This window comes from Pelodiscus sinensis, chromosome 2 (genome assembly GCF_052426305.1).
Source record: "Pelodiscus sinensis isolate ZL-2025 chromosome 2, ASM5242630v1, whole genome shotgun sequence".
Lineage (NCBI taxonomy): Eukaryota > Metazoa > Chordata > Testudines > Trionychidae > Pelodiscus > Pelodiscus sinensis.
In genome coordinates, this window is record NC_143053.1 from 233,062,517 (window position 1) to 233,075,428 (window position 12,912).

At 49.6% G+C, this 12,912-nt stretch overlaps 1 protein-coding gene across 2 annotated transcripts in view; it reads right to left on the minus strand.

Annotated features, from left to right (window-relative positions):
* The window catches only part of ITGB1 (integrin subunit beta 1), a 94,269-nt gene extending 82,409 nt beyond the window's left edge, over positions 1–11,860 (minus strand). The window contains exon 1 of one of the 2 annotated variants that reach the window (XM_075922675.2): positions 11,625–11,860. In XM_075922675.2, coding sequence (XP_075778790.2) covers positions 11,625–11,633 — 9 coding nt within the window. In that variant the 5' untranslated portion in view covers positions 11,634–11,860. The remainder of the gene's footprint in view (positions 1–11,624) is intronic. The other variant, XM_075922676.2, reaches the window with a different exon arrangement.
* Positions 11,861–12,912: the final 1,052 nt, after the last annotated feature.

Sequence of the window (12,912 nt, forward strand, 5' to 3'; positions counted from 1 at the left end):
CATCAATTTCTGTATGTACCAATTTCCTGGGTTTGTACATATCTTGTGCTTATACTTCTTGTCAGTTTTCCCTACCACTAGCAGCACAAAATTAAGATGCTGATCAATTTCACTTATGCTAGTTGGAACCTTAGCAGAAAAAGTAAAAACCAGAAGAATAGCTTTAAAAATTTTGAAGTTATTGTTTAAAAAATAATGTACGTAGTACACAGGTCAAGACGAAGAAACTGTGTGCATCTGGGTGTCATGCCTGGATTATTTACAAATAAATGTGTAGCTTAAAGGTTAAATAATAAATATAGTACATAACCAGCAATAACGAATATTTAGGTGTGACAATTTAACAAAACTGTTCGGATATTAGCAATCCAGTATTTGGGTACATCATTCACGGAAAGCTTTACAGAGAGTTGGTGGGGGAAAAGCAAGAACATCACTCCTCCTCTGAAAACAAGTGGCAACCAGTTGAGAGAATGAAAGTGCTCTCAGAATAACAAATATACTCTATTCCTCTTTGTAGCAAGTAGGAGGCTAGGGAGAAGTTGTGGGTAACTAACAACCCTAAACAGTTAGGATGTTGCTACAAAAAAGGAGTAAAATCTCCTCAGCTCTGAGTCACTGTGGTAGTTCCACATTTATGAAACAGTTTTCAGCCTGGTACCTCACTTTTTTTTGTAGAAGTATGCGTTTTCACTTTATGAATGATCCTGGCTCTACAAATCCCAAGTCTTTCACAAAGCAAAGTTACTATGAATATCTTTTTGGGAAGAAGAGGATAGCTAAAAGTTGTACAATATCCTATAGAAAAAGGATATAAATACCTCATCTTGCTAATGATCTCTTGGTTCCTTCCATTTGAAGGTTCTCGTGCAAGGGTGGGGGCCGCTGACTCGCAGAAAAGTTAGTTGGGAGCCACACACACGTGAGAAGCAAAAAAAGAGGAATCCTTCACAGCTCTCGACTGAGAAACTGATGTGGCGCCTGAGAAGAAGAAAGACACTCCCCACATTCCTCTTGCACAGCAGAGACTAGGAGGCTCTAATTTTGTGTGCCTGCTGTGGGGCAGCAGGTGCAGTGGAGCGCCAATATGGACTCCTCAATGCTGGAGGGGGCCCTGAGCATTAGCAGTTGGATCCAGGCAAGCTGAGAGAGACATCTGGTCTGAGGTTCCCCACCCCTGTTCCAGTGTAAGGAATTATCCATGCCAAGACCAAACTACACTCTTCTAGCCCTTCCACTTTCTTCAGGAAAATTCAAATGTGATTTCTTCCTGCAGCCATGTGGACAGGAACTTGTGTGTCAACTGAAAATTGACACGAGTAATGATACCACATGATAAATAGTATGGAAACCCATCTATCTAATGGGAGGAACTGTTGCTGTTTATGTATCAGTTTTACAATGTGTTAACTGCTTATACAAAACAAACTCTCATAGAACACATATTTAAGAGCACACTAAATGGGATTTCTACATTTCAAGGCTCCATCTACACTGCATCATTTTTGCGGAAGAGGAAATGCAAATGAAGTGCTCATTAGCATTTGTTGTGCTCTCATTTGCATATTCTCTTCCAATCATTTTTACGGAAGAGGTTTTTGTGGAAAAAAACCAAGTGTAGACGGGGCCATTTTGCACAAAAAAGCCCTTTTGTGCAAGAACCCTTATTCCTCAAGAAATGAGGGGGAAAAATGAGGCATAAGGGTTCCTGCGCAAAGGTTTTTTTTGCACAAAATGGCCCCATCTACACTGTGTTTTTTCCACAAAAACCTCTTCCACAAAAAGGATCGGATGAGACTATGCAAATGTGAGCATGAGAAATGCTAATGAGTGCTTCATTTGCACTTCCTCTTCCGCAAAAATAATGCAATGTAGATGGAGCCCCAAATTCAATTCTAAACACCGTTACCATAAAGATATTGACAACTACAGAGTTGAGAAGAGCAACAAGTCTGATCTTGGTGCTAAAAAGTCTGACTTATTAGGAAAAATTTAAGAACTAAGTATGTACCGCATAGCTTTTACTAACCCAGGACATAGAATGAAGGGAGACATGACACCTGTTACAAATAACTGAAGAGTATTCAAACTGAAAATAACACAAGAATTATTTTAGTGTAGTAAAGAGGAGAATGACTAAGAGAAAGAGATGAAATCATAAACAAGATGACTTATTCTCAACATCTGGAAAAGCTACCAAACACTGAGATGTTTTCACCTGTTGGATCATTTCCCAAGGTGGAAGCATACGCTTATCAGGTAGTCAACTGGCGCATCGACTACTTGCTTCTCCACCCCCTTGCTGCCTCTGAGAGGCAGCAAGTGGGGATGTGGAACAAGAGCTGCTGCAAGCAGCTCCAGCCCCCCGTGTGTGGCAACCTGGCCTGGTCACTGCACAGTCCCTGCACAGGGCCAGCCTCCCCTATTCTCCTGCTGCCTCTGATAGAGGCAGTGGGGGGGTGGGCATGGTGGCACCCTGGAGACAGTGCTGGGAGGACAGGGCTGGCCGTGGGCAGGGGCTGTTCCGGCAGCAGCCCCTGTCCGGGGGAGTCTCAGCGGGGAGCTGGACCCGCCGCAGTCAGTGGCTGCTGCTGCAAAGTAGCCACTGGCCGCAGTGGCTTGGGTTGGCTGCAGCAAACAGGGCCTGCTGGACTCAGCACAAGCCAGGACTGAGCAGTCCCGGCTCACTCTGATCCGGGACTCTGCACCTCTGCATTTTAAATGTAATAAGAGCCCAGCAACTATTACTACATTTAAAATGCAGAGCCGTAGCGTGGGTGGCTCCTGGAATTGACATGAGCAGGGACTGCTCAATCCCCGCTCCTGGAGTTACCCTTTCTGTGGCTCTACAGTGCGGTCCTTATCGAGTAGTCATGTAGTTGATACAAATACAGGCTACGCGATTAGCCTTGTAATCACAATTTTTAACATCCATTTAAGTGGGAGCACTTAAATGTTTTATTCTTTTATTATAGCTTTATAGCGAGATAATTTTAAGTATGACACTGGGCGTACAAAAATCGCCAATTGTTCACTGAGATACTTGAACATACATAAATACTTCAGAAAAATAACCCTTTTCAACTGAATGTCAAAGTCTTTTACAAGGATGCATACAAATTAACATACAGATTAAGTTAATGAGAAAAAAGCAGAGTAATTTGCCCAGAACAAAAGAGCAAAACTGTGACAGTCAGTAAAAGGTACTCTGCTAGAGAAGTGTGTATATTTCTGAGCACCACATTTCAGGAAAGATGTAGACAAGCCGGAGAAAGGCCAATGAAGAACAAGCAAAATTATGGTCTAGAAAATGTGACCTATAAGGGAAGACTGAAAAAATTAGGTTTGTTTAATCTGGAGAAGAGAATATTGAGAATGGACACAATAATAGTTTTCAAGTACCGTAATTCCTCATTTAACACTACAGATATGTTTCAGAAAATGATCTTGTTAAGTGAAAATGTGTTATGTGGGGTCACTTTTCCCATTGAAAATAATGGAAAAGGTAGGGGTTTGCGTTTCAAGCGGTGTCTGTTGGGACCAGGACATAAGGTTGGGGGAGAAAGGGGACTGGGTTACTGCAGGGAAGGGAGGTGTTTGGCTCTGGGAAAGGGAAAGGAAGGAGGGGGAGGGGGATTGGGTTGGGAGTATGCCCCTGTGACAGGTCTGCCAGGACCCGCACTGCGTCCAGCAAGGGGGGATCGCCAAGGAACAGCGCGGCGAGCAGCAAGCCCTCCACCGCTTTGCAGGGAAGCGGGGGAAGCCCCGCGCAGCTGCCAGCAATGGACCGGCTGGGGAAATTGTGTTATTCCAGGGACGGTCGTGTAATTCAAAAAACGTTCCCTAAAAAAAATCGTGCTATTGCGAAAACGTGTTAAGCGGTCACGGGTTAAATGAGGAATTACTGTTCATACAAGGTTGATATAAGGAGGAGGGAGAAAAAATTTTCTCCTTAATCTCTGAGGATAGGACAAGAAGCAATGGGCGTAAATTGCAGTAAGGGAGCCTTCGGTTGGAAATTAGGAAAGTATTCTAACTACCGTATATTCCGGCGTTTAAGACGACTTCTGATGTTAGAAAACATCCCCCAAAAATCGGGGGTCGTCTTATACGCCGGGTATACAGGCGGTGGGGCGGCCCAGGTGCACCTGGGCTGCCCCGCCGCCCGAGCCCCTCCGCGGCTTTGCAAAGCTTCGGGGGAAGCCGGTGGCGGGGCATCCCAGGGCCGCCGGCTTCCCCCGAGGCTTTGCAAAGCTGCGGAGGGGCTCCGGCAGGGGGGCAGCCCAGGCGCGCCTGGGGTGCCCCCACGCCGGCTTCTCGAGAGGCTTTGCAAAGCTGCGGAGGGGCTCCGGCGGCGGGGCAGCCCAGGCGCGCCTGGGATGCCCCCCCGCCGGCTTCCCCCGAGGCTTTGCAAAGTGTCATGCTCTGGCAAAGCCAAAGATGCACGGGACCCCGCCACTGCTGCAGCTTTGCTCCTGGTGCCTCTGGTCTGCTGGGGACCGTCTCCAGCAGACCAGGGACACCGGGAGCAAAGCCGGGGAGGTGGAGGGGCGCTGAAGTATAAGACAAAACCCTATCTTTTAACTAAAAAATTAGGGGGTCGTCTTATACGCCCAGTAGCCTTATATGCCAGAAAAATACGGTAGCAGCAAGGTTAAGCACTGAAATCAATTGTGGAATTTCCATTACTGGAAATTATCAAAAGCAGGTTAGACAAACACCTGCAGGGATGGTCTAGATCAGTAGTTCTCAAATTGTGAGTCAGGATCCTAAAGTGCATCGCAACCAGCATTCCCTCTAAGGTGTGCACTTGCACAGCCACTCAGGAAAGATTCAATTGTCACCCAGCTGATTAGCACAGCACCCACAGCAAGGTTTCTTCTTTCTAGTGATGATGTACATTCGCACGTGCCTCAGTGCACATAAAAAATGTATTCTGCACATGGATGGAAAAAATTACAGGGAACATTGGTCCTCAAAAAGTCATTTAATCCAGTCCCATGAGTCTATGAAAAGAATCCAATTCATCTCACTACCAGTCTAATGCTCAATACATTACACCAGAGATCCAATACAGGCAGTCCCCGAGTTACGCGGATCCGACTTATGTTACGAACGGGGCGTTCCAGCAGACCAGGGAGAGGAAGCAAAGCGGCGGAACACGTGGGCAGCGGACACGGCTGTCCGCTGCCCACGCGCTCCAAGGCTTGGCTCTGCTTTGCCCACCCCCCCCCCCCCCGTTCCCCTGGTCTGCAGACCAGGAGAACAGGGGGGGGAGGCAAGGCAGAGCCAAGCCGCGGAGCGCCCGGCCAGCTGACAGCCCAGACGCGTCTGGGCTGTCAGCTGATCGCGCGCTCCGCGGCTTGGCTCTGCCTTGCCCCCCCGCCCCCCGTCCCCCTGGTCTGCAGACCAGGGGGACGGGGGGGGGTCAAAGCAGAGCCAAGCTGCGGAGCGCGCGATCAGCTGACAGCTGTCAGCTGGCCGCGTCCTCCGCGGCTTGGCTCTGCTTTGCCCCCCCCCCCCCATCCCCCTGGTCTGCAGACCGGGGGGGGGGGGGGGGGGCAAAGCAGAGCAAAGCCACGGAGCCCGAGGGCAGCAGGACAGCCACGGCGCGTCTGGGCTGTCCCGCTGCCCCCGTGCTCCATGGCTTTGCTCCAGACACCTGTGGTACAGCAGCTGGGGCGCTGCCAGTTGGTCCCGTAGCGCCGCTCTGGGCGCTACTGGACCAACCGGGTAGCACCCCAGCTGTTCTGCCCCAGGCGACCTGATTCAGCCACTGCTGGTCAGATTCAGCAGCGGCTGAATCAGGATGCCTGGGGCAGAGCAGCTTGGGTGCTGCTGGGTTGGTCCAGTAGCGCCGAGGAGCGGCGGCGCTACTGGACCAACCCAGCAGCACCCCAGCTGCTCTGCCCCAGGCGTCCCCAAGTCAGCCGCTGCTGAAACTGACCAGTGGCTGACTACAGGAAGCCCCTGCCCCGGGCTTCCTGGAATCAGCCGCTGATCAGTTTCAGCAGCAGCTGACTTGGGGATGCCTGGGGTTCTTAAGTTGAATCTGTATGTAAGTCAGAACTGGCGTCCAGATTCAGCCGCTGTTGAAACTGATCAGTTTCAGCAGCGGCTGATGCCAGTTCCGACTTACATACAGATTCAACTTAAGAACAAACCTACAGTCCCTATCTTGTACGTAACCCGGGGACTGCCTGTACTGAAATGCTGACAAACATTAAAGGTGTTTTCTACATGTAGATTTTATTAAGACAGGATTCTAGTCTCCATGGCTGTCAATCAAGCACTTATGAATATATTTAATGTAAGGCTGTCAATCACAGTAAATTCACACAATTAACTCAAACAATTAGTCATGACTAATCACACTTAAACAATAGAATACCAATTCTACATTTTTAAATATATTGATTTCTATTACAACACAGAATAAAGTGTACAGTACTCACTTAATATTTTTATTATAAATATTTGCACTGTAAAACTAATTTTAAAAGAAATAGTATTAAACAGTTCACCTCATACAGTACTGTACAACAAACTTTTTATGGAGGAAGTGCAACCTACAAATGCAGAGATTATTTTTGTTACATACTACACTCAAAAACAAAACAATGTAAAACTTTAGAGCAGTGTTTCCCAAACTATGGGCTGCGGCCCGATACTGGTCTGCAGGAAAAAAATACTGGGGCTCAGCGTTGCTGCCGGGGTGTTTCGGGCTCCCAGAGTACCTGTGCGGTGCCGGGTCCCCCAAGCCCTGGGCCGGGCTGAGCGGAGGATGAAGCGCATGTTCCAGGCTCCCGGCAGAGGCATAGCGAAGGGAGAATAGGGGGGACAGTTGCCCCCCGGGCGCCACACTAGGGAGGCGCCAGACTGGGATGTGGGGGGGAGAGGTGCGGGGCGCTGGGCTCACCAGGGCTGCAGAAGGAGGGAGGTGCCGGGAACGCAGGGCTAGACTCAAGGGGAGGGAAGGAGGAAGGGGAAGGAAATCAGAGCTGGGTTCAGCAGTTCTGCAGGGCTTGGGGGGAGGTGCAGGGAAACAGGGCTCTGCTGTGCTGTGGGGGAGTCATGCAGGGAACCAGTGCAGGGCTTAACTGGGCTGAGGTGGATGGGGGAAGGCATAGGGAACAAAAGGGCAGCTCAGCTGGGCTGTGAGGGGCTGCAGGGAACTGGTGCTGCACTCTCTTGGATTGTGGGGGATGGTTTTGGGGGAGGTGCAGGGAACCAGCAGGTGTGGGCAGCTCAGTTGGGTTGCAGGGGAGAGAGGTACAAAAAAGCCTAGTGGGGAGGGGAGGAATCAGGAGCTCTGAAATATCCTCCCCTGGTCCAAAAACTCCCTTATCTGGGACCAGTCAGGTCCAGAGGGTGCCAGACCAGGAAGGTGCAACTCCTACCCAAGTCCCCTCGGTGCACCCTCCCTCCTAGCCAGATACCCTACCCCCAATCTGCTCCTGCTCCCGCCTCCCGGAGTGCCCGTGCAGCGCCAGGTCCCACAAGCCCTGGGCCCAGGCTGGGCGGAGGATGCAGCCAGGTGAAACACTGACAATTTATTCATTTTTCATTCTTATTTTTATATGCGTTTATATTTTTGGGCTGCAAAAAACAGTACTGAAAAAAAAACGGGTTCCAGCTAAAGTAAAAAATTTGGGAAACCCTGGTCTAGCCAGCTTTCTATCCATCTTACAGTCCGTTTATCCAATCCACATTCCCTTAACTTGCTGGCAGGAATATTGTGGGTGACAGTATCAAAAACTTTGCTAAAGCTGGAACTTGGGGCGTTGGAGGACCAGAAACAACTTATTTGCATATTCATCATTTTCTTAAAGAATATGCAAATATTGAATTGAATGTTACCGGTTCTCCAAAAGCTCGTGAATGGATTTACTGGTCCCCGTGTCAAAAAGTTTGGGAACCCCTGCTTTAGAGCACTGATTCTCAAACTTTTTGCCCTGCTGCCCATCCTACTCCACACAAATCTTTCTGTGGACCACTAGCCAACCACCCATGATGCAAAATGCTTTAGCTTATCTCTACATACTGTAACTTAGATACTAAATTATTCATATTAGGCTACTGGAGCTATAACATAAAGGGGTATATATAACCAAGAAGAAAGGAGCTATTAATTAAAATCAAAATAATTAAACAGAATAAGCGCTTTAACTTTGGCATGTTAGTTTGCCAAATTTCATTTTAAATAAAGTAAAATATTACTTTATGACCAAAACAAAAGGCTGCAACATTGTCTTCATTTATGGTAGGGGCAGGGAACCTTTTTTGTGCAGGGTGCAACCGGTCCACAGAAAAGTCAGTTGGGGACTACACAAAAGTGAGAGGCAACCCTTCCCCCCAAAAAACCTTAAATCCCAGCCCTCACTGATGTGGCCCCCAACTGAAACAGCTCACTCCCCAGGCACTCCAGCCCCAAGCGGGGGGGAAAGGAGGGGGAGAGAGAGGACCGGGAGGACCAAGGTTCAGGGCTTCAGACAGCCCAGAATGACTCTTCTGAGGTCCCAGGTTTAGTAGATTTTGTGAGCTCCCCCAGACTCAGGAGTGGGGCCAAAAATGAAGTGTTCAGTGTGCAGGAGGGGGCTGCCAGGGAGGGGGATAGGGATGGGAGTGCAGAAGGGGATGAGGATGGAGGGCCTAGATGGGAAGTAGGGTGCTGGACTGGGCTGGGAGTGGGTACAGGAGGGGGTGAGGGTGCGAGGTCTGGGAGGGAGGAAGGGTGCAGAGGAGGCTGGGGGTAGGCTGTCTGGACAGGGGGACTATGCAGTAGTGGGCTGCAGGTAAGGTGCAGTGACTGGCCAGGAGGAACGGTGCAGGAGCAAGGGAAGGTGAAGGAGCGGGCTGGGTGTTACCAGGCTTTGAACCCCACGCTGCTCCCAGGTGCCACTCCCAGCCACTGCATTCGAGGCATGCTTTCCACTGTTCCCAATTACTGTATCACAATTTCGGCCAATGGGAGCAGTGGGGAAAGCCTCCAGGCAGTGTGTCTGTGCGCCACTGTTCCTCCAGCCAGAGGAACGGGGAGCAGCAGTATGCAGAGCTGCTTGCTCCACTCACAGGCCGGATCCAGCAGCAAACCTCTGGGCTTTCTACCTCCCCCCAACAGGAAGCTGGTGCTGGCATTCCAACCTCATGGGGATACGGGAAGAGCACGACTGGAGCACCAGCATAGACTCCTTGTTGCAGGGGAAGGGGCTGAGTTTTGACTTGTGGCCCATTTGCAAGGTGATTGTGGACCACTAGCGGTCTGTGGACTGCAGTTTGAAAATCACTGAGCTAGGGAGGAGTTGCACCAAGGGGATGAAGATCCACATTTTTTTATCTAAGGCTCTAATGCTGACCTAGCACACTTTAAGAACACTTTCACAGCAGATTTGACAAAATGTAAAGAAGATACCAATGTGAGATTTCTACAGCACTCAACCAAAGATTTAAGCATCTGAAATGCCATCCAAAATCTGAGAGGGATGAGATATAGAGCCTGCTTTCAGAAGTCTTAAAAGAGCAACACTCCGACACGGAACAACTGAACCACCACCACCAAAAAAAAAAAAAAAAAAAAAAATCAACCTTCTGTTGGTGGCACCTGACTCAGATGCTTTGAATTGCTATTTAATAGAACCCATCATGGTCACTGATGCGTGTCCTTTGGAATGACAGCTGATACATGAAAGGACACATGAGTCTTTAGCACATCTAGTACGTAAATATCTTGAGATGCTAGCTACAACAGTGCCATGGAAACATTTGTTCTCACTTTCAGGTGATTTTGTAAACAAGAGCAAACCACATTATCTTCTGCAAATAACCCAAACTTGTTTGTTTGAATGACTGGCTGAACAAGTAGATTCTAAAGTTTTACATTGTTTTATTTTTGAATGCAGTTTTTTGTACACAATTCTACACTTAAGTTTAATTTTCTTGATAAAGAGACTGCACTACAGTATTTGTATTTTAAAAAATGAAAAATGAGTAGTCCTGTAGCATCTTGGAGACTAACAAAAATAATATATTATCATGAGAAGGTCTTGTGGGCACAACCCACTTCTTCAGAAAGCCCACGAAAGCTCATAATATATATTTGTTAGTCACTGAGATGCTACAAGACCACTAGTTTTTTAAGTAACAGTCGCTACCCCCTGAGTACTTATATTAGGTTAATTGAAAAATACTTTTTTTTTTTTACAGTCCAAGAATTTGTAATAAAAAATAAATATAAAGTGAGAACTGTGCACTTTGTATTATGTTCTAATTGAAATCAATATTTTTGAAATATGTAATATTTAAATGAATGGTATTCTGTTAGTTTAACAACTCAATTAATCACAATTAATTTTTTAATCGCTCCACAGCCCTAATTTAATTTCAAACATTTTAAAGGACAAAAGTTAACACTGTTTTATCCTTAATTCATTTGATCTCACTTACTTATTACTAGTTGTTCCCTATTTCCACAAGTTTTATATATATAGCTTTAAGGAGCATTACACAATGCTACTTAATGATTTGCCTGAGGTAAGTAATTTTTGTGACAGGAGCGTGAATCATCAGTAGGGCGGAAATATAAAGTATATCTTTATTACCACGGCCTCATGATTTCAAAAGGCTTATTTAAATCTAGATATTTCTGAATTCACTTGGTCAGTGGCATTACTCAAAGTACTTAAAGAAAACCACAAAATCCAAAATAGCAATCCCTCTCAAGTTTTTTTTTTTTTTTTTTTTTAACATAATAGAATTTGCAGATCCAGGAGGCTCTCTGTGATTTTTTTTTTTTTTTTTTTTACTGTGGCTCGGTCTTTGCTCAAGCCTTCCTTCCCTGTTGCCTTCCTGTCTAAAACTTTTTCGGGACAGGGAAAGACCTTGTCTTTTAACTGTTTTTCTACTGCACCTTAGGAACACATCCAAGTGTGTTAAGAAGTTAGCTAGTACTGTTGGAGTGAACGAGGATTAAGACTGAACTTCCACAGTCTCAAGACACCCACTGCATTTCACAAATGCCACTGAGAAGCAGCGGTGCTTACAGCACCCTTCACAAGGCAGGAGCAGAGGAGATGAGCCCCCACCCTCCCTCCTTTCAGGGAGGCCCGGGACAAAGCGCCCAACCTTATGGAAAGTGCCACGGGGTATGTAGCGGCCACTCCGCACGGGCAAGCCCTGCGGCCGAGCCCCAAGGAGTTGAATGGCTGGGCGGCAGCGGACAAAGGGCCAGGGCATGTCCTTGTCTGGCTTTAGGGCCGGGAGCCCTGGGCCAGGCTGACACGGGCCAGGCCCGGTGAGGGGCAGCCCCGCCCTGCAGCGAACCCGGAGCCAGCCCTGGCGCTTCCCGAAGGTGGGCGGCACTGGCTCCCCGCGCGGCCCAGACCCAGCACCGAGCCGGGTGGCGCCGCACACATTAGCCCCCAGACTGGGCCGGGGCAGCAGCGGCCGGTGCCCTGCACCAGCCCGCTCGGGAGGGGGCCCAGCCCCGCGTACCTGGGGGTCCCAGGCAGCCCCCCCCCCCCGTCTCTCCCGGGAGCTCGGGCTCCTCGCACAAGGGGGCATGTTGGCCCGCGGCACAAGCGGGCGGAAACCCGCCCCCGCAGCGAGCGCGGCCCCCGGCCCCGTACCTTGGCCATGGCCGCGGGAGAAGGCGGCGGCAGAAGCGCGCTCGGAGCCCGGCTGGCTCAGGTCTGTCCCCACGGATGCCCGGGAGCCCTGGCGCGGTTCCCTGCGTGTCGCGGAGCCCGGCGCCGCTCCCTCCGTCCAGCTCGCTGGGCGCCCTGTGTGCGGGCCGCAGGGGGTGGGAATTGGGTGCGGGCCCAGCCGCGCCGCTCCTCCTCCGCCTCCGGAAGCGCATTCCTCCCTGCTGCCGTCAGGCCCCGCCAGTGGGCGGGGGAGCGCGCAGCTAGGGCCGGGGGAGGGATCGGTGCCCTGTGGGCTCTGGGCGGGAAGGGCCCCGGAGCTGGGAACAGGGCACTGGGCCAACTCCCCTACCTCCCGGGGACAATCCCGCCCCTGCAGCGCCGCTCGCCCTCGCACCGCTCTGCCCGGGCTGCTGGCAAAGCGTGAGGGACTCCCCCCCGCCAGGTTGCGGCAGTGTGGGCTGCCAACGCGCCAGATTTTCATTGCCAGTTGCGCGATGTTTGGTGTGGCGGCGGCGGCGGCTTATTTGGGGCCTCATCACCTGGTTCCAAGTGATGGAATGAGACCCGTGGCTAAGAGAGAAAGTGTCTATCCTTCCTAGTTGGAAAGTAGGGAAAGTCTGGTTAAAAAGGGACTCTGGTAGCAGGGGGAGGGACATGTTTGCAGACATGGTGCCTAGACCATCCAGAGGCGCTCTTCTCCCCCACCAAACTGCTTGAATCCCAGCTCACTACAGGTTCCCTGCTGTGCCTCTGACTTTTAAATGTAGTCAGAGCCCCAGTGGGCCCCTTACTACACAGGTGGAGTGGGAATAGGGAGCATCCTACTCACCCCTAAATTAAATTAATGGAGATTGCCTATCTCTTAGAACTGGAAGGGACCTTGCAAGGTCATTGAGTCCAGTCCCCTGCCTTCATAGCAGGACCAAGCACCATCCCTGACAAATTTTTTGCCCCAAATCCCTAAATGGCCTCCACAAGGATTAAACTCACAACCCTGGGTTTAGCAGGCCAATGCTCAAACCACTGAGCTATCCCTCCCCCCTTATTGACTAATACAAGTTGTCAATGGAGACTACTCAATTAGCTGATTAATCAAAATTTAACATCACTAATATGTGTGACATCTTTTCAGTGGCGGCCCATGACTATAGGCCGACTTGGCCATCGCCTAGGGTGCCTCCTTCAATGAGGAGCCTGATGATGACGTCACTCCATTGACAGCCATGCAGGCGGGGGCACTGATCACGCATTCCTCCTGGGCTGCCAGCTG